General features: G+C 38.1%; 1 protein-coding gene and 1 long non-coding RNA gene across 4 annotated transcripts; both read right to left on the minus strand.

Annotated features, from left to right (window-relative positions):
* Positions 1-6,105: 6,105 nt before the first annotated feature.
* On the minus strand, positions 6,106-8,209 carry LOC131537277 (uncharacterized). The gene is made up of 3 exons (XR_009270238.1): positions 7,641-8,209; positions 7,284-7,413; positions 6,106-7,159 (listed from the first exon to the last, which is right to left on the minus strand). It is a non-coding gene; the product is annotated as an uncharacterized LOC131537277 (long non-coding RNA).
* A 2,452-nt stretch (positions 8,210-10,661) lies between these two features.
* Positions 10,662-18,320, minus strand: LOC131537199 (gastrula zinc finger protein XlCGF8.2DB-like). Of its 3 annotated transcripts, none has more exons than XM_058770499.1 (3): positions 18,076-18,216; positions 17,467-17,619; positions 10,662-13,518 (listed from the first exon to the last, which is right to left on the minus strand). In XM_058770499.1, the coding sequence occupies exons 2-3, from the start codon at positions 17,549-17,551 to the stop codon at positions 12,449-12,451; spliced, it is 1,155 nt and encodes a 384-aa protein (XP_058626482.1). In that variant the 5' UTR covers positions 17,552-17,619; positions 18,076-18,216; the 3' UTR covers positions 10,662-12,448. The 3 variants fall into 3 exon arrangements, with proteins under 3 accessions (XP_058626482.1, XP_058626481.1, XP_058626480.1); XM_058770498.1 differs by lacking the exon at positions 18,076-18,216 and adding an exon at positions 17,839-18,064; XM_058770497.1 differs by having other exon boundaries at positions 10,663-13,518; positions 18,214-18,320.
* Between the last annotated feature and the right edge of the window lie 4,231 nt (positions 18,321-22,551).

The following is a 22,551-nucleotide window of genomic DNA, read 5'->3' on the forward strand; positions in this document are numbered from 1 at the left end:
TTCTGCGCCTTTTTGGAGGAAATAGAGTCAGAATATGAGGATGTGCTCTACTTCACCGAGGTACGTTGGCTCAGTAGGGGAAACGTCTTGAAGAGGTTTTTTGAGTTGAGAGCAGAAGTGAAAGCCTTCATGGAGAAGGATGGGATGGCTGTTCCTGTATTAAGTGATCCCAAATGGCTCATGGACTTAGCTTTTCTTGTTGACATCACACAGGAGCTGAATGTACTGAACAAGAAGTTACAAGGCCAGGGGCAGCTTGTCAGTGCTGCCTATGACAACGTGAGGGCATTCTCTACAAAACTTGTGTTATGGAAAGCTCAGCTCTCTCTGACAAACCTCTGCCATTTCCCAGCATGCAAGGCACTCATGGATGTGGGCACACCATTCAGTGGTGAGAAGTATGCTGATGCCATTACTGCCGTGCAAAGGCAAAAGACCTTAACTTCAATTTTGGTCAAAATGAGTTATTGCCTTTTTTGGAACAATGGACATCAGTTTTATCATGTGGAAAAATATCTTAAGTCAATTTTGTTATTTTCTGCTGAAAATAGGATGCTGTTTTTGCCATAACTTCCAAAAGCAGAGGGAAAGCAAAGGCAGAAACCCTTAACATCAGTTACAGTCTTTTAGCTTTGTTCCGCTGCACTCTAGAACGCTGGAATTCAGTTACGCTGGATTTAAGGCACTCTGCCTTTGTTTTACCAACGTTAAGATTTTTGCCGCGCTGAAGTTACGGTGTTATGCACAAATGTATTGAAGCACTTTTGACACACCCATTAACTTAAATAAAGTGAAAATAAAATTGTTGCAGTGGTTGTTTATTATCTAGCATAAAGAATGGCCTATTCTCGTGGGAAAATGATGTTGGACATGGCTTTGAAACGCAAACACGAAGATCAAAGTAAGGATATATGGATACATTACGTTTTTTTAGATAAAATCTACTTCAGATTTTGTGCAATTCAGCTAGGATACTGGTAGCCTAGTTAGCTAGCTAGCGATGCAAACTTGGGCTAAGATAGGCTACTTGACACAAACTGTTCCTAATCCACAAATAGACTACATGATATGGTGTGCCAGTTGTAAAACACAATAAATCAAAGCCTGGATACTATCCAGCCAATCTGACAGAAAACAGCGAGTGGGTTGGGGACGCCTCACGACACACCTCCCCTGGCGAGGAGAAAACATTACACACAGACCAACCCAGCAGATATAACTTAGATCGCAGCTTACCTTTTTTTATTAAACATGGTCCAAATCCATTGAAAACAACATCCACTGAGAAGACAAATCCATTGTTTAAATCCATCATACGCGGGCTAGCCTAATCTATCAAAGTGCAAAGTTGTCCGGAGTTTGACATTCAATTTTAAGTGTCGCTGTGGGTGGGCTAATTAGTAGGGTGACGTCCGGTTTATACCAACCACTATGAAATTGTCCCGGTTAAACAGTTAAAATGCTGACAGCTAAACTGTGTAAAAGTGTGACTGTATTGTAGAGGATTCCAACAGCGGGACGTACAACTGCCGCTAAAGCTACTGTATGAGCTAAAAGACACAAACTAGCTAGCACTTGGTCACTCACTGCTGTTGTCGATAAAACAACACAGACGTGTCACGTGAATAAAGGTTGCGTTTACTTAAAACTGGTAAAACTCGTGGTGCATTTATAGTTGTAGTAAAATACCCCTTTTACATATTTATTTTATCGTATTTAACATATGTCAAACGACAAAATATTTTTTTTAATAAAATAAATAATAAAAATTAAATTAATTAAAATAATTCTCACAATTTTTTAAAGCTATGATATATCATAGCTTTAAAAAAAAATTGTGAGAATTATTCCATATAAAACATTAATTATTCAAAATAATTGATAAGTCAAACTAACATTGCTCCAGTATTAAATGTTACTAAAAATAAGACAATGAACAGAGGGTAGGCCTACAAATTGTTTCGGTAACACTTTACAATAAGGTTCATTAGTTAATTAACTAACATGAACTAACCATGAGCAGTATATTTTGTTACTGTATTTGTTAATCTTTGTTAACGTTAGTTAATAATAATAAAGCTGTTCATTGTTAGTTCATGTTAGTTCACGGTGCATTAACTAATGTTAACAAGATTTTAATAAAGTATTAGTAAATGTTGAAATTAACATGAACTAATAATGAACTGCACGTATACAGCATTAATTAATCTTTGTTAAAGTTAACTAATGTAGTTAACTAATGTTAACTAACGAACCTTATTGTAAAATGTTAACGATATAAAGACACCATCTTGTCTATAATGATACTCATTAGCTGCATGTGTCTAATTTTCTTTTCTACATTTCAGTTTCTTCCGAGTCTATTTCTGGGGTTAATGCACAAAATGCAGAGAGCATGCCCCCCGCGAAACTAGAGGCAAAAGAGTGGACAATTCTTCACAGTTATCTCGACATCAGTGGATTCAGCGATGATCTGTTTTATGGAGCAGATGAGCTGTTCACCATGAGCACACCAGACCCAACCCCTCTGCCACTAATGACACCAGAACCTGTGATTGCCCATGTCACGGCCCCAGACCCAGTTCTTCCACCAGTCACACCAGCCTCAGCTCCAGAGAACCCTACACTGTCTGTCCTTGTTTCAAATGGTCAAGCACACTCTCTTGCTCCTCCATCAGAGCCCACAAATAGACCACCAATGAGGGGACCAAATGCTGACGGCAGTGCTCTGGAAAATTTTCAGAAGACAGGCGGCTAGAAATCTGGTCTGAGTACGGTAATATGACGTATGCACAGAAACGGGCCTTTATCTTTGCCTCAGTCAGCCAGGTTCCAACGGAAAAGGTCTCTGCCAATCCCAGTCGGCAGCGGAGCAGGTCGTTTGTCTACAGGCTGCAGGATACCCAGAAGACCCCGCAGCAGGTGTGCAAGCTATTCTATCTTTCCACACTAGGCTATCATCCCACCAATAATAGCCTAGTTCTCTCAGTCATGGGCAAAGCAATAACAACTGCTCTAGCTCCACCCAACGACATGAGAGGGAGACACGAGCCTGCCAACAAGCTGGACTTGCAACCATTGATTGACCACATTGAATCCTTCCACCCGTCAGTCAGCCACTACCGGAGGGAGCATGCACCATTCCGGTGCTATCTCCCAAGTGATGTCACGGTCAAGCTCATGTTTGCCAACTTCATCGAAAAAGGGAACCGCTGCTCTTATGAGACTTACCGTAAAACAGTGAAGTCAAAGAACATAAGCTTTACCAAGCTTGGAGAAGAAGAGTGTGAGTGCTGTTTGCTCTAGGACCAGCATGTGAGGGCTGATCACCAGGGGGAGGGCTGCAGAAAATTGCCCTCAGTGCGAGAGGTGGCATAAACACCAAACCGAAGCAGCTGAGACCCGACTGCACTACAGGTCGGATGCAGACAAGGACTGGCCTGGCGACACATCTGTCAGAAGCGTTGACCTGCAGAAAGTCATCATGCTCCCACGCATGCCAGGTGTGAAGTCGGCAGTGTTCACCCGACGAATATCCACATACCATGAGACATTCGCGTCAGTGGGCAAAAAACAAAACAAAAGAAAAACCATCTCTGTTGTCTGGCATGAGGGAATTGCAGGGCGGAATGCCAAAGAAATCACATCGGCGTATGCAGCAGCACTAGAAAAAGAGCGGGACATCAGGCATGTTATATACTGGGTGGATAATTGTAGTGCCCAAAATAAAAACTGGTGTCTGTTTTCTTCACTGCTGACATTGGTAAATTCTGAAACAATATCAGCTGAAGTTTTTCGAGCCGGGGCACACCTTTATGAGCGCCGACAGCTTCCACCATGGTGTGGAACAAGAAATGAGGCACAGACCTGGAGGAGTGGTTTTTGATTTTGATGACTTTTTGTCAGTGGTGGCCAATTCCAACTCTAGGAAAGTGGAGGTGGTGGAGTTGAAGAATGAAAACATCAGGGCATGGATGGATGGCCATTCTGCAGCCAAGACTAAAGAAATGCCCAGGCTGGCTGAACTCAAAGTGATGCAACTGCGACGTGGGTCAAGGTCCATGTTCGTGAAGAAATCCCATGGGGAGGAGGACTTCATAGAGCTGGACTTCCTGCAGAAGAAGTTCAATCCCAGTGTACCAACCACCTTAAGGCCGCAAGACTGGGGTGTGGAAGAGGCCAAGAAGACGGAGATCCTAAATAATCTTGTTCCCCTCATGCCTCCTACCAGGAGGTTTTTCTGGAGCTCCTTGTTGGTCAGAAACCTCAATGAGGTTGAAGAATAGGGATAAATTAAGCCCCTCTGTGGACTGATTTCCAGAATCTTGTGATTCTCTATCTCTCTCTCACACACACACACACACACACACACAACCAAAATACATCAACATTTTTCATTTTATTCACCTCTTAACATTCCTTCGTTTCATTTTCTTGTTAATTTAATAAATTTCTTGAAATCAGTTTGTTGTTAGACTCCCTTCTTTGTAAACTGTCATAAACCGACTATATCAAGACTATCAATCCTAATCCCATCAAATGTGTGAGCAAGAACTGTAGTCTGTACATGCATGTGGTACTAAATACATTTTCCATTCTGTCCAGGAAAATGTATTAATACAGAGTTTTTCATTAATTCTGGAAAACATACACACAATGTCATCAGATAGCATATTCCTATACATTTTGTCAGAAAAGGGTGAATGGTATTGAGAAAGGGCGTCTACATATTACTGGCATAGCCAAATCAAACCTTTCAAATGTAAGAAATATTTGTGGAAGGTTACTTTATTAACCTCTTAAAGTGTTATTTTACTTAAATTAAGTACAATGATAAAGGTTTAAAATGATCCAGTAGAGTTGTAGCCTTCTCATCATTTTTTATTTTGTAATATTCTATTGATGTAATATTAAGCCTTACTATACAGAACTCACTAAATGTTATTTTAAGGCTTTCATTGTTATCATATAAATGTTTGTATAGAGTGATAAAAGTCAAAATGATCAATAAATTATAAATTACGGTATTTTGCCTTGGTATGACCCATTATTGTTTTGCAGATAATGCAAAGGCAGAATACATTAACTTCCGAATAAGGGTTAAAGGTCAAGTTTGAGCTCAATTTTTTTTAATGTAGATAAATATATTAATTATGACAACTACTTGGCAAATTTTCAGTGTCCTACCTGTCATACAATTGGCTGGACAACAAAAAAACTTTAAAGTCATTTTTCTCAGTTTCACACTCTGGTGAGTTAAGGTCATTTGCCTTTGTAGGGCAGATTATGAAGCTACAGGAGGAATTTGATCGCAGGTTTGCAGACTTCAAGACACACAGAGCCACTTTTCAAATTTTTGCTGACCCCTTCTCCTTCGATGTGCAAGATGCTCCTCCTGTACTTCAAATGGAGCTCATTGATCTGCAGTGCAATTCTGAACTCAAAGCCAAGTTCAGGGAGGTGAGTGGAAACGCAGACAAGCTTGGACAATTTTTGAGAGAATTGCCACCCACCTTCCCTGAGCTGTCCAGGATGTTCAAGCGAACCATGTGCCTTTTTGGGAGCACATATCTATGTGAAAAGCTCTTCTCCACCATGAACTTCAATAAGTCAAAGTACAGGTCCAAGCTTACTGACGAGAATCTTCAAGCCATACTGAGGGTTTTCAACTGTTTCCTCCTTCAAGCCAAATGTGTCTCAGCTGTGTGAGAGGAAGCGCTGCCAGGTCTCTGGCAGCAAGGAGTAGGCAAGAGAAGCCTATGTTCTGAAGAACCGTTCATGTTCAGAAGGACAGTTCATGAAGAACCTTTCATTTTCAGAAAGGAAAGTTTAAATTCAGAGGAACCGTTAATGTTCAGAAGAAACATTCATGTTGAAGAACTGTTAATAATAAAGATTGAGAAGATTGGATAAGTTGTGCTCCTTTTTTTTTGGAATACTTGAAACCCTTTTTTTGTGAAATACTTAATGCGGCCCAGCCTGACCCAGACTCTACCTCCAGCGGCCCCCAGGTAAGTTGAGTTTGAGACCCCTGTATTAGAGAGAGGGCTGACCATTTCTTTTTTTATTTCTACCTGCCAAGATCCTTAAAAATGTAAAAGAAAAGAAAAAAGAAATTCAAGTTGATTTACATTGTAAAAAAGTTATTTATTTACACATTTTCAGAAACACTGCATCAAAGTTATTTATATTTACATGTTTACAGAAACACTATCAGTTATTTATATTTACACTTTTCAGAAACACTATCAGCTATTTATATTTACATGTTTACAGAAATGCTGTATCAAAGTTATTTATTTACAGACGCATTATTAAAATTGTTTACAATTAATCAACATATTTATATTCTCTACAAATAAATTCAAATTGTTCCGTCCCCTACAGCAAGTGTCTTGTCTAGTCTTTAATCCTTTGCCCATGCTTTTACCAAGGGGCCATTCTGGTAGTTCACAAGGAGGCAAGCAACAGTGTATAGCTGGTTGATGCTCCCTGTGATGGAAAGAGGGATGACTGTATCAAACAGCTTGTGTTGTTTCACCCTGCAGATGAGACGCTCAACATGGACCCTCAGTCGAGCAATGGATTGAGTTTCCTTTACCTCATCAGCCGACATATGTTCTCTTTTTGACAGGTAAGCAGGTCTGTAGACTTTGCATGGCACACAGTCATCCACGAGAAAACCTTTGTTGACCATAATAGCCATGTCAGGTTTCAGCAGAGACAATCCCAGACTGCTTTAGAAGCTCCTTGTCACTGATGGATCCTGCATACAGGGATGACACAAAGGTGACTGCGCCATGTGGTGCCATGCCAATTAACCCCTTGAAGGTGCAGTGCGATTTATAAGAGGAGAACACTTCACTTTGAAGCAGGAGAGAGGATGGAGTTTGGCACCGCAGCTCTGTGCAGTCGATCACCACTTGTGTCTGGATAGTCCTGGAACTCCTTTGGCATGTGAGCCTTGACCGCCTCCTCAGACATCCAGATGCGCACTGATCGAAGAACGGTATAAAGAAAATTTGCCCAGGTTGTTATAATTTGACTCACGGTGGACTGATGAATATCAAATCTGTGAAACAGATCCCTTTGTGTCAGACCAACTGAGAGATGAACCATGAAGAGAAAAAAACTCATCTATGGGCTGCAGGCATTGACCCTGTTAAAAAAATGTTAAAACTTTTTATATGTGTGTTTATACATAGAGAAAGTAGCATTTGTAGCATTTAAATTTTGTTTACAAAATTAGAAAGGAACGATAAATGAAAAAAATATATAATTACAGATGCATTGCCTGATGCTCCACCTTCACTCCTAGTTGTAGCTGCCCTTGCTCTGGTCACACGAACCATGTTGTGGGATGCAGGTTCAATGAGTCTCCAGAACGCCATCAAGTGATTGTACGTCACAAACCTACATAAGATGTGGGACATGTTTGAGATAATACACATCACAAAATGACCAACAGTTTTATCTTACTTTTAGACTGTATTGTAGCTTACTTGTATAGCATATGGGTTTACTGACATGTAAATAAAATATCTACATGGACATACTGTATTATGCAAAGACCAGAAAATTATAATACAGCATTCTAATAATGATATAATATAATATTATTTATAAGTTTTAAATCTTACCTAGTGTAGAACCATATGTCATCGTCTGATGCAGCAAATCTGCCCAAGCAAAATCTGTGACGGACAGACAGTTCTTCCATCTGTTTCCTCAGTTGTTCCACTTCCTTTCGGAGATCTTCAGTCTGATCTAAAGAAAGATCGACAGCTACAGGAACGGGAAATGAACAATAATCATGCTCCTCATGCTGTTGGTCCACAGGATCTTCGTTCAGTGGAGGGGAAACTTCTCTCCTCTGCCATGCCCCGGTGCGCCTTGGTGCTGAAGTGGAGTAGTTGTCCACCACACTCCTGTGGGTAACCTCAGCTCTGTAGGTTAATTAAATTTGTTTTTGTTTCTTTTTGAGTTGTGTAAATTTAGATTTGATGTAATGTGTATTCCTGTATCTGTTGCCTGTCACTGCCTCTTTAAACATCGATAGGGGTGGAATAGTGCTATTGAGGCTATTTTAAGTGATCTATTTATATTTGGGAACTCAACTTGTTAATAAATTGTATTTTTTTTATACGGTACCTACGTCTCTTGCCTACTCTTCTAGGAGAAACGAACCTGTGTGACCTAATAACAAACTTTGGGGTTATTTCTATTTCCTGGGTGAAACTCCTCCAGGTGGCGTAGTCGAATTTTCTACAAGTAGATGAACTTGGGCTTGTGTATTAACCTGTAGCGACCCTCGCCACATAAGCATTTTAAATTTAAGACAATTGCAAACTCGGTGCTTAATGAAAAATTGTGTTTACCCATCTATGCAAATGTATGTTAATGTAGAGACCAAAGAATTAGTTTAATCACTGTTCGTCTTTTGAGCAAACAGTGTTAAATGCTATATAAATTAATTATAATTTTAAAATGTACATTTTAGATACATTTTCTAATTTTATCTATACACAACAAAAATTTTACATGACATAAATATGAAAAAAGTAGCTGTATTTTCAAAATACAAAACACTGTATTTGTATTTAAATACATTTTTACACACCGTATTTTGTATTTTTATTTTAAATACATTTGCATGTATTTATGCCCATCTCTGTGCTTAGCGACAAGGAGTGAGACCCAAGACAAAGGTATGTTCAGGCACCTTTGAACCCAGAACTAAAGTCAGTCACAACCAGAACGTACAGGAGGTTATGTCAAGATCACAGCGTGGCTAAACTGTTGTCAGTCTGCATTTCAGACCTGATTTGTAAGAAATATTTATAAAACATTTCCATATGGCTTTACTGACTCTACTGACCAGCCTCAGCCTATTATCCATGGCTTCTCTTCCAAAGGGACCATAGGTGGAAATGGCCATGAAAACTGGGCTTTAATCAGACTTCTCCCACTTCTCATTGGCCATAAAGAAGACAATGCATGGAACAATCTGAACAAGACATTGTTGAGTTAGCAGTAGCAACACTGATTATGAGTCAATACAGTCCCTGATTTTAAATTATATCCAAAATACCACTTCATTGAGCACTATCCAGAGATGATTAAGGCTTTTGTTCCACCTTCAGATGTCAGGACAATGCACTTCAAAGGAAAGCATTGATTTTTAAACAGGTAATTTGTAATGTTCACAATTTAAGAAATGCAGCTCTTGCGCTTTCTGTGAAGCATCAGAAAATGATGGCGTACTATTTAGACTCAAGCTCTTTTTTCAAGCCATCAGTTGAAATGGACAAGATTACTTCATCACCAATTGCGTCTTACCCTGAGAATGTCCAACAAATTTTCTTCCAGAGAGTTCCTCAGCTTACATCAGTTCTTGTTGCACCTTTAGTCTCTGTAGGTGGAATTAGATATTGTGCTGATATGAAACTCTCTGTTGGTTCATGTTCAGCTAAGTTTAAACAGATCAAGCAGATAGTGGCAATCAACTCCGAGATCCTCTTTTTCTGCAAAGAGATGACTGCATGTACCATGAGCATTTCAGATCGTTTGAGCTCCGTGACAGCACTAACCTCTCTTCTTGTGTGGTGCAACTAAATGAGCTTAGTATTTTCCCTCTTCCAGCATACTGATTTGGAGGCAATTTATAGTGACATTCAGGCATTTAGTATAATATTGAAGAAGGTTTTTATTTTAAACTGTGGTCGGTAATAATTTATATGATGCATGTTAATCAATGTTTTGCTTCAGTGCTGTTTCAGAATGACCCCACCTTGAGGGTCATTCTCACTGAGGCAGATATAAGAAAGGGATGGTTTACCCAAAAATGAAAATGTATAAATATGTCAATTTATTCCAAACCTGTATGAGTTTCTTCGTTTTGGTGAACAAAAATGAAAATATTTTGAAAAATGTTGGTTTAGTAGTATTCGTTGACTTCATAGTACATTTTTCTACCATGGCAGTCGATGGCTACTGGTAACCAACATTTTTCAAAAAAACATCTTTTGTGTTCATCAGAACAAAGAAACCCATGCAGGTTTAAAACAACTTGACAAGTAAATGCAGAGTAAATGTTAATTTTTGGGTGAACCATCCCTTTAAGCAATAAAAATATTTCACAAAACGACAACGTTGGTTGCACAATAAGAGTCAAAATTGCACTTGGTTATGTCCTACGTTTATTCATTGGTTTGTTCTGGTTAGTTTCACCTTGTGTAAAAACTTAAATGGTTTAGGCAAGGGGTTTCCACACAATTTTCGGTAACACTTTATTTCGATAGTCCACTTCAGACATTCTACTAACAGTAACTAACTTTGCAACTACATGTCAACTAGCAGTCATTAGAGTATTAGTAGACTGTCTGCTCAATATCTTCTAACACTTTATTTTGATGGTTCCACAACATACTATGAGAAACTTTGCAAGTATATGTTTCTATTTACCCTAAACCTACCCTAACAGTCTACTCTGAGTTAGTAGACATGTAGTTGCAAATTAATGAGAATTAGTTGACATGTAGTTACAAAGTTACTAGTCTAAAGTGGACTATCAAAATAAAGTGTAACCCAATTTTCTGGTAAAGTCTGATGTAATCTGAAAAAGGTGGCAACAAACATATTGGAATATTTTATTGTAAAGAAATGTTAAACAATTAACTAAAACTTGCATTGTTCATCATCTTACTGCATCTATTATGTTTGTGCATTAAATTACAGTATGTTGGTCTTGGATGCACATGAACTAACAAGAGATCTACCTGCTTAAAATTTTGCTTTTCTTATGGTAGTACCTCTAATATCAAGGCCTACTTTCCAATTTAATATGATCAGTTTTGGGGACAGAGCCCTGTTGAAAAAAAAAAACAGCATATGCTGGTTAGGTAAGTTTTGAAGCATGGCTGCTGGTTTGAGCTGGTTTAATGGGAATGGGAACATGGTTTGTTTCACATAAGAAACATTATTAGCTGTGATAATGTAGTCAAGCCAAAGGCTAATCATATCAATTACCGTCATGTGTCTGACTCTGAAGACAGTAATAAATAAAATGCATTACCATTCTGACACATCTACTTGTCGACAAGCCTGTATAATTCGCTCTTCCAATGAATTACCGTATTGACCTGAATATAAGACGATGTTTTTTCCTTGGAAATACATCTGAAAAAATGCGTTCGTCTTATGTTCAGGGTCTAGACTTTGACATGTCAATAATACACCCACAACAATATAGGTGGCGCCAAAAACACATAAAACGAGTGTGCCATGAAATATGTAATGTGTGCTGTAAAGATCGCGAATGAAAACAAATGAAAAAGAAAAGCTTACAGCAGCATGATCGTGACTGTCATGTTAGTCTGATGGGACCAAACTTCCTCTGTAAGTGATTTTAAAACATAAGACAGTACCCAGATTTGAAGACTACAATAAGATTTCACGTCTACTGATAATAACATTTTGGTAGGCTACTATGAGATGGATAGACTAATTGTTATATAATTCAGATGGGCTACCTGTTATTTCAATGGTATATCAAAATTTTCCAATGTCATTGTTGGTACATTTTACCAGTATTTACCATACTTTCAAAACAAAAATTAGAATTGGAAAAATATGCAATATGAAAATAATTTAAGAATGAATGTGTTTTACAGAGAGAGAAAAAAAAACAAAAAACAAGATTTGGTTTTCAAAAAGCCTTTTTCCAACAGGTACATCTGGAAAAAGGGGGGTCGTCTTATAATCAGGGTCGTCTTATATTCGGGACAATACGGTAGTTTCTGGTTTAAACATACAGTCGAATTACACCAATATTTCCACTTGCCATTGTATAGCATTTACAACAGTTGAACGACTGAATCAGGTAGACAGAGCTGGTGTGATTGAGTTGAGGCAGGGATTAATTTGTATATTCATATATCGACGTATACTAAATAAAACGAGGGCGTAAAGCAGGGGTGTCCAATCCTGCTACTGTAGGGCCAGTGTCCTGCAGAATTTAGTACCAACTCCAATTAAACACACCTGAACCAGCTAATCAAGGTCTTACTAGGCATATTGGACACTTCCTGGCAGGCGTGTAAGAGCTAAACTCTGCAGTACAGTGGCCCTCCCTAGCATAGAGTTACATTCAAGCTATTTTAAGGCATGAAAGAAAAATTTTCAGAGAAAAAAAAAAAAAAAGTTTCAAATATGTCATTTTAATGTTCAAAAATGAGTTTTGAAGGATACAATTATTGATTAATTACACTTAAAGGACTTTAAAGATCTTTCCACAGGAGTTCAATAAAGAACACACACAAAAAAAATACTGTACTGATCAAAAATTAATGGTTTTGAAAAATAAATTTCCTCCAGAGTAAATACACAAATGATTTTGAAATTGCTTCTTTTTCTAAACCTTTTACCACACTGAAAGACACTGTAATTTCTATGCAGAATGAGTTTGCAAATGACGCTTCAGGTCACTTTTATACATGAAACTCTTCTCACACTGAAGACATGTGAAAGGCTTCTCTCCAGTGTGAATCCTAATGTGAATGTTAAGGTTTCCTTTAAGTGTGAAACTCTTTCCACACTGAGGGCAGCTGAAAGGCTTCTCTCCAGTATGAACTCTCATGTGGCTATCAAGAGATGATTTGTTTTTGAAAGTTTTGCTGCAGTGATGGCACATGTAAGGTTTCTCTCCAGTGTGAGTTATTACATGATTCTTGAGGTGTTTCCGGTCTGTGAAACTCTCTCCACAGTGCAGACATCTAAAACGGCTCTCTCTGGAGTGAGTCCTCATATGGTTATTAAGGCTTAAATGATATCGGAAACTCTTTCCACACTGAGCACAGACAAACGGCTTCTCTCCAGTGTGAGTTCTCATGTGGGCATTAAGGGTTGGTTTGTGTGTAAATCTCCTTCCACATTGTGGGCAGGAGTAAGGCTTCTCTCCATTGTGAATTCTTGTGTGGCTTCGAAGGCTTCCTTTTCGAATAAAACATTTTCCACACTCTTGGCATGTGAAAGGACTCTCTCCTGTGTGAATTCTCATGTGGATTTTAAGGCTTCCTTTTTGAGTGAAACTTACTCCACATTGTTGGCAGGTGAAAGGGTTCTCTCCATTGTGAATTCTCATGTGGACTTTAAGGTTCCCTTTCTTGTTGAAACTTTTTCCACACTGTTGGCAGGTGTAGGGCTTCTCTCCAGTGTGAATTCTTGTGTGGACTTTAAGGTTTCCTTGTTGATAAAACTTTTTTCCGCAATGCTGGCAGGTGTAAGGCTTCTCTCCGGTGTGAATTCTCATGTGGACTTTAAGGTTTTCTTGTTGATCAAATCTCTTTCCACAGTGACAGCAGATGAAATTACTTCCGGTTGCTTTCTTTCGAGCTCTTTTTTTGGACAAAGTCTTTTCAGTCTGTGAGCAACAAGAAGATTTTTCTTCAGTTTTGAAGTCACAATATTCCTCATGCTGATCTTTGTCTCCTTGACACTCCTCTTTCAGCACCATCAGGTCTATTGTGAATAAAGATAAATACAAGTTTACCCCAGTTTAATGGCACAAAGCAACAGACATCAAAACTTTTAGACATTTATAGAATTAAAACTAATTAAAAGCTTTGAATAGCATTGTTCCTCAATACTTTTGCAAACTTCTATTGTGTTATAATCCATCACGTTCATTATGATCTTAAAAATGATGGCCTGTGGATAATATTTTGACTATTGAAGTACCGTATTGACCCGAATATAAGACAGTTTTTTTCTTGGAAATGCATCTGGAAAAAACACGGTCGTCTTATATTCAGGGTCTAGACTTTGACATGACAATAATATACCCACAACAATAGGTGGCGCCAAAAACACAAAACGAGTGTGCCATGAATCGCGAGTGAAAACAAAAGAAAAAGAAAAGCTTACAGCGGCACGAGTCGTCACTGTCATGTTAGCCTGATGGGAACAAACTTCCTCTGTAAGTGATTTTAAAACAGAAGACACTACCCAGATTTGAAGACTGCAATAAGATTTCACTTCTACTGTTAATTAAATTTTGGTAGGCTGCTATGAGATGGATAGACTAAATGTTATATAATTCAGATGGGCTACCTGTTATTTTGATGGTATATCAAATATTTTTCAATGTCATTGTTGGTACATTTTGCCAGTATTTACCATATTTTCAAAACAAAAATAGGAAAAATAATTTAATTTAATTTTAACGGTGCTGCATGTAGGATTTTGACTCTACTAAAGCATAAAAATACCATAATATGTTTGCAGATATTTAAGAAACATGTTAAGTTAACATACTTGTTTATCTGAAAAACAATGCTACAGTCAGTTATTCTCCTTTGAAAATGTGCATTCCGGCCCGGAATGTCTGTGTTTGTTATGGTTTGTAAAACCCGCCCACTGCCAGTTCACCCAATTGTATTTCGGCACCCCGGGTTGCCAGTTGGCGGAAAACACCGCGTATTTAATTTCATTCATCGTCATGTGCGCTCGTTCCTGTTGGTGTCGTTAATCTGGCAACCTGCGTGTGCGTCAAGTCTGAGGAGGAGGGGCCGGGTGAAAATAACAGTCTCCTATATTTTGAATTTGGACTGCAATACCTAGTTCAACCACTCGGTGTCAATCCTACATACAGCACCTATAAATGTGTTTTACAGAGAGAGAAAAAAACAAAACAAAAGCAATTTGGTTTTCAAAAAGTATTTTTTCCAAAAGGTACATCTGGAAAATGGGGGGGGTCGTCTTATATTCGGGTCAATACGGTAGTTTAACTGGACTCAGACCAGAGTATTCTTCAAATCACGATTATGGTGCGTCACTCGGCTCAGTTGAACCCAAAAACACCTCTCCTGCTCTGTGCTGAATTGGTATCCAGTGAGCTGGGTGATTATTTCGATTAATTCGACTTTACGTTTTAAGACGATTAAATTTTTTCTTAAATCGAGGTATCGCGACTTTTAATAAAAAAAATATTAGATATATTATCATTGCACCAATGGCAGAATAATTAAGAGACGATATTGTCCGACAACATGATGGTGTGCCTAATTAACCACTCACGCGTAAGAGCAAGAACGTAATAGGCTATATAAATAGTGGCTAACATCAGTGAGACGGATGGCTCTTCACGTCAGGATAACCTTGTGCCAAAGTAAGGTAGTAACGTTTCCTCTGTGGTTTGGAAATGGTTCGGATTTGAGAGGTCAGACGTTGAACAAACTGTCAAATGCAGAATATGCCAAAAGTCCGTTGCAACCGGCAGTGGCAGCACCACTAATTTATTCCAACATCTGCGACAAAGACACCAAGCTGAATGGGAAGAATGCTCAAAGTTAAGAGATGAAAACAGGCCTAGTCCAAGTGCAACAGCTCCACCAAAATTTGCAAAACGCCAGATGTCAAACACCAGGGGGCCCCCTTGCTCTCAAAGATGTTTTAATTTTAGTTTTGTTTTTGAATTTGGCCAGTGGTTATGAAAACATTAATGATCATTTCTTTTAATGCGGTGTGCTTTCACGCACTCTACGTAAAAATCAGTCAAATCATGTAACATGATTGTCGTACAGTCTCTTTCTTTTACTTAAAAAAAAAAAAAGAAAAAAGAAATGAGTTGAAAGCGTACCGAGCCGCGAAAGAAATACTGTTTCTCGAGTGCTCTCCGTGAGCGTGATTCGAGACTGAGTGAAACAGGGATGTTTCGTCCATTCTTTCATCCAAACCCTTAGTTCCTTAACCAGATGGTTTTTCAAGTTACAAATAAAGAGAATGTTACTTCAGTCATGTTGTTGTAGTTATGTTTTAAGTTGACTAGTTACACATTTATAAAAAATAAAAAAAAGAGTCACCTCACAAGACCAATGTGCAGTAATTTTTTAGATGCCATAAGTGAACGATTGGTTGTTGTGGTAGACTGTGAAGCATCAACAGGAAAATATTTTAGAGATGCTCAAACAGTCATTAAAGATGCTCGGTATTGACATTTGCACTTGTGCGGGCAACTCCACAGATGGTGAAGCTAACATGCAGGGAAAATATCCCGTATTCTTAATCTGGCGCTTGCAGACAAAATAGGCAGTGCAAAAGCATTGCTAAACCTGCTCCAGACAGTCCACAGGCTGAGCCTTGATCAGAAGGACTCTAGACTGTGACCAAAATAGTGTTTTGAGAATGTGCGAGTTCAAATTTGACCTGGGGCCCCTTCTTCGTACGTCGCTAACTCAGTTAGCTGGATTTGATTGTTGACGATTTCGCATGATCTTGGATTGGTTGGTTCTTTGAAGGTCATTCCGGAGTTGCTGTCATAGCAACATGTCCGTAAGCTTAAACCTGCTCAGGAGGTCCAAGGAGAAAAGAAAGGCAGTGACAGTTTAAAAGGAGAGTTTCTGGTATACAGCAAAATGCCAGAACTCAGTGCTGAGAAGGATCCACTCTCCTGGTGGAAAACTAATGAGGGCAGCACATTACCGCTGCTCTCAGTTTTCCAGAAGGTATTTTGTAGAGAGGGTATTCAGTACTTTAGGGATGATTGCAAGTCCAAAGTGTTCAAGAATGACAAGATAACATATGTTGGCGTTACTTTCCAGAAATCTTGAACTGGTCGAGAAAAAGTTCAAGTAGTAATGAAAGGTGACACAAATGGTAGCACATCATCCATACTAGTATTCTGTCCTGGTTCTGTTTTTGTGGACACCAATATAGTTGGTGCAAATTTAGTATATATAATTTGCAATATAGCTGCAAATTTCATACAGTTCCTTGATTTCTCAGGTGCTTTTCTTATGTTAAGGCTATATACCAGTTCTTGAATTAACAGTTGGAGCCTAGCCAGTGGTTTTCATACTAAGATATATATGTTTTTATTATTTATTTTTATTTTATTTGCAATGCCAGTTATTTTACTTTATTCTTTTTTATGGACTTTTATGCCTTTTTATTGAGATACGACAGTAGAGAGACGACAGGGAAGCACTGGGAGAAGAGAGGGGCGTGGGATCGGCAAAGGACTGTTTCATTTTATTTATTATTTGAAGGCTAAGTGCCACTAATGTTGTGTTTTTGTAATGTTCAAAGTTTAAATAAAGGAGTCAATGTTTAAGTATTATTGTTATTTTTTCCCCATAGTATTGAGTATCGTGTACTTTTAGTGGTACATTCCAAACTACCAAAAAGCAAACTTGTTGGGATAACATACACTTGAACATATATCAGCATCAACTAGATAAAATGACAAAACCCATCTTTGGAAAAAAAATTATTTTAAGTGACATTTCATTATTTAGTTTGTCTCATGTTGCATTAGATTACATGGAGAGGGTGGGGTTTATGACCTATAGGTACACTTGCATGTGACCTGTTCCAAGTCAAATAAAACCTCTTATAAGACATTCTTCAGAGGTTGACATTTTAATGAGGATAAAATGACTGAGTTCAGCTTTGAGAATGAAAACCAACCTGTTTGAGTCTCAGTATCCTCATGTTTGACTTTGAATGCTTCTTCAATCTTCAAGTCTTCACTCTCCTCTTTAATAAGCGCCATCTTTATAATAGTGAGTCATGTGGATCTCAGCAGCTTCACCAGGCGTTTTTCCTCTGTGGTCGGACGCTCTGTCATGTTTAAGATAAAAAAATTAACAAAGAAAAATAAATCCCAACTAAATCTCTGTGTGCATCTTAATCAGCTCCCTAGTTCAGTAATCAGCGCACTGGTCAGAGTGACAGTTAATGGCCCTAAATGGCTAAATTAACCCCTGAAAAGAAAAACACAACTATCTCTACTAATTAAAGAACACAGATGACATAGAAAGTTCATATTTATCAATTTACCATTTAAATTATATTCAATATTACACTTTCATTAACTTTAGGCAGCTGGTTTGTAATAGCTGTCATCACACGTGTTTCTTGATCTCGTTGCATTCACACAGTTTTGAGCAGAACGTGAATCACTTTAAGAATATTTTCCAGTGAGCGATTCGTGTTGACTATAAACTGATTCACGATATAGGGGGCGAAATAAGACTGACATTTTCTGTCATTCACGCATAGATGCGCTTTACTCACACAAAATAACGCTCGTTAGATGTCGATTAAAATATTAATATGTTCCATGCAAAACAGGTCGCTTGCAAAAACGATACAGTGTATTGAACGTTTTGTATTTTACAGGATTTAAACACTATAAACGCTTAACACTCAAACCTGTCTTCAGCCGAATCACACAGATGCAGGAGCGCAGTGCGGCACAAACAAAACACGTCACAACGCCACACCAAAATAAAAGTCCTTCCCACACGTTAAAATCACGAAAGTACTTCTTCTTATATTTTTATGGCGGTTGGCATCCAGCGTTTTGGTGCATTACCGCCACCTTCTGCTCCGGAGTGTGGATCAGAAAATAGGTTCACAGAATAACTCACCAGCTCTCCTTTATCCCTGCCCTCCACACACTCACCCCTCACCCTTGCCCTGCTTTAATCTAAGTGTTTTATTCAATAAACAATGTCCCAGTCTTAGCCTAGTTATCACCATTTCCTCTCTCTGATTACCACTATCAACAATTGTGTGTCTAACGTCCTGTTGAATTTGATGTCTTCCTTTCCTTTCTCCATCCCACCTCTCTTGCCACTTTTGATTAATTCTCTTCCATATTACACTTTTAACCTCTGCTTTACTAACATGTAGCCTACTTGCATCTCTATGTTTCCTTTTGTTAACGCCCTTTTTGCTAATCTACTGTATCTGCCATTTCATTTCCCTTAATCCCTTCATGACCTGGAACCCATATAAATTTCAGCTGCCTTCCTTGATTTACTATTCTTGTTATTGACTGGAGTACTTCAAACAGAATATCTTGGCGACTTTTTGATTAGAATGACCTTAGACTTTCTAGAATCACGAAAGTACGTACAAAAACACACTACTAATACATCATATGTCAGTGGTATCAGTAGAGAAAAGAGAGAAGTAAACAGAGTACATTCAGCTCTAACAAGACTTAGTGTAGGCTATATGTGTTTTGCAGTAAAACAGAAAAGCAGTCTTCTGAATGTTTTTAAATTGCTGGGAGCCAGCAACAACAAATATAAGACAACAAGCATTTAAGAAGGGATTACGGTATCACTTTACAACACGCTGACACTAATTAATTCATGCTTAACAAATGCACAGATAATCATGAGTTAATGTATAACTCAAGAAGAACTAAACCATTTGTTAATAATTACTGCATCAGCAACAAATGAACATTCTATATGATTCATAGATTAAGTAATCAATAAATTGTTATTATTATTTTGTAGTTGCAAGGATTCATATGACATAAGAATTCTGATGCTAAACACACCACCATCACGGCAGAGAAACATCCTCATTGGCTTGATGAGACACCTGTTAGGTCTGGTGTTATTGATGGAGGAAGAAAAGAGGCAGAGAGAGGATAAAAAAAAAAAAAAAAAAAGAACAAGATTATGGTTGATGTTGAAATTTCAATGCAAAATAAATGTTGAATCACCATTACCATATCGATGAAAACCTGATGTTATTAATGTTGATGGCAACAATATTGGAACAACATTGATCTATAGTTATCTTTATGATTGATTAAGCATTGATATTTGGTTTACCGGGCGATCGCTGAATGTGTTGAAAAGTCATTGATTTATAGTTGACCGGGAAACAACGCTGTTGTTGAAGAGTCGTTTTAACAGTCGTTTTATACTAGTGCTTATGCGATATCACGATTTTTGATGATCTTCTGCACCTTTTCTGAGCACGGGGAAGCGCTGTTATACAGCGCCTGACAACCAGGCCTGGCGTCTTAGCCCCACATACTTCATTTAGAAACAATTAAAATGCCTCGTTAATTTATTAGCCTGTTTTTGCGGTGAGATTTATGCATATTCCTCCATGCACCCAGTATTTAAGCAGAAATTAATGTGCAATTTAGCCAACCAGAAAAATCTTTTGTCTATGGTAACTCTAATCAATACATTTACTATTTAATTAGTTATAAGTATCCAGTTATTTATATTTAATTTGTTGAGTTAACAATTAGTTCTGATTTAATAAAATAATAAACATGATTTTTTTTTTTTAGAGTCACTTGGCCTCATAAATTGTCCTTATGAAAGATGTCACTGCAAGCTAATCCTTTGCCTCCCTTTAATTCGAATACATCCATGAACATATTGGGCAGTTTTGAAAAGTGCTTTGAATGTAGTCCGTCTTATACAGCCTCAACAAAAATGCGTTTCTACCCAGAAATATAAAATGATTTACCTAACTATGAGATGGCAAGATGAGAGAGGGGGTAAAATCTTTGCGTGGCAGGTGGAACTGCCACTCGACCAGTCACGGATATATGTTCCATTCAGACATTATAGCACATGTGACAGAAAATTACGTGATGTGACGTGATATAGGTATCTTGTACTTAAATATAGTGAACGGAGTCCATTATTCATGAATAAAAATTGTTCAGTCTTTAGAAAAACCTTTGCTAGCCCAGTTTAAAAGAACATGTTATCATCTGCTTTGTGGGGAAATACTCAGGGCAGTGGATGATTCTGAATTAAATTGCTGTTTACTGACACTGTGATTTACTTTTTGTCCTTTTTTCAGATCATTAATCCACATCGTTTTCAAGTAAGCAAGTCTTTAGTATAATAAGCCTCATCTGAAGTGGCTGCGCCACGCCCAGACCGAGTGGGAGGAGCTGGAAGACAGACGCAGCAGGAGTTAGCAGTTTAAAAGAAAAAAAGAAATAATACAATAAAATGATTGTTTAATTTTTAAAGAATGCGTGGGGTGTCATTTGTGCTAGTCTAGGTTAGCCTAAAGGTATAGTTTCTATTTTCTATATTTTGCTAGCCCATCCTGGCTGTCGATAAAGCAGGATTATAGCCTAATAATAATGTTTTTAATATTATATTAAAATTACAGACCTTCAGATTAAACCTGTGGTATACTAAAACACCATTGAAGTTTTGTTGATATGCTGGGATTTCAACATTGTTTCAATATCCATTGTAATCGAAATACCATTGAAATTCTGTTGATCTCTAGGTATGATTTAAACATTGTTTCAATGATAATAGAGGGTGCAACATGATGAAGAATCAACATCAGAGTTCGACGTTGATTCAATGATTTTATCGTTGACAGCGGGATGTTGATTTAACATCGTTTCAATTACTATTTGCTATCTGGGTTAGACCTCTGAAGTCACCCCCACTGCTGAGGAACAGCTGGAGCAGGACATCCTGCCTGGACAAGGGTAAGAATAATAAACCTATGAGAAATGTATTATAAATTATCTATCCATCTATCTTGGTAGATATGTTTCATATTAACCACAATAGCTTATCTTTTAATAAGCCACATTCGCAGGCATCATAAAATCATCCACGAGCTTGGTGAAGGAGGTTTTGGCACAGAGGGACACAGATGGACTTAAGCTTTGAAATTTTTATTTATTTATTAATACCTACAAAACTTTGCATATCTGTACAGGATTTATGATGTGACTTCTGTGCACATGCTAATCATTAATGTTTTGTTTTGTTGATTAGGTTGCTGTGAAATGTTTTAATGAAGACATCAAACATCATGGTATCAGAGCGGCAAGTTATCTCTGTTATTGCTTCTTTTGTGTTTTTGATTTATAACATTATATAAATTTTAAATCACAGACTATAAATGAGTTCTCAGTAGGCAAACTGCTTTGATTCTTTTAGGCTGGTCATCCTAAAAGCCTCCCCATGGAGATTGGCCTGCCATTCATAACCAATAAGGGTCCCAGTGTTCCTCAGATTATTAAACTGCTGGACTGGGAGGACGACACAGACCACTGCGTCATGGTCATGGAGCGCCACATGCCCTGCATGAACTTGAATAGTTTCATGAAGCTCCACAGAGGATCTGCAGCCAGCGAGGCATGGAGACCTGAAACCTGAGAACCTGCTGGTGAACCAGAACACCCTGGAGCTCAATCTGATCGACTCTGACTGCGGTGCCTTCATGAAGTTCAGTGTTATGATCTACTCTGGTAATTATCTCACAGAAACACATCCTATATGTGATCAACGTGTGTCAGTCTTCTTTAGTGGCACAAGAGCGTACTGTCCACCAGAAGTCATGCAAAGCTAACATCGTGTGGTCAACAGGGGATACTCCTGTTTGAAATGGTGTGTGGATATTATCCCACAGACAAAGACCTACACATAATCAATGAGAGCAACCTGCACCAGACCTAGCGCGTCACAACCTGAGATCTTCACCAAAGAACAAAAATGGACAATTTGAAATTAAACAAACACTAAGCATTAAGTTAATAATCAAACGTCTCTCTTCACATTTTGCTCAGAATGCGCTCAGATGATTTGTGTTCGTCTGCAGTCTCATCCTCAGCAGAGACACATTCTGAACAAGATGCATCTCCACGACTGGTTTAGGAGTCAATGATTAGCTAAACATTTTCATTTTGTTGTTTTCTGGTTGTTTTTAATCAGGCTTATTTTTTTTCTCATGTTTTTTGCC

Source organism: Onychostoma macrolepis, chromosome 03 (genome assembly GCF_012432095.1).
Source record: "Onychostoma macrolepis isolate SWU-2019 chromosome 03, ASM1243209v1, whole genome shotgun sequence".
Classification (NCBI taxonomy): domain Eukaryota; kingdom Metazoa; phylum Chordata; class Actinopteri; order Cypriniformes; family Cyprinidae; genus Onychostoma; species Onychostoma macrolepis.

Coding starts and splice junctions, on each gene's coding strand:
- LOC131537199 (XM_058770499.1), bottom strand. CDS start 17,551: ATGGCGCTTATTAAAGAGGAGAGTGAAGACTTGAAGATTGAAGAAGCA. Junction 13,519..17,466: donor GGATACTGAGACTCAAACAG/GTTGGTTTTCAT, acceptor TATTCACAATAG/ACCTGATGGTGCTGAAAGAG.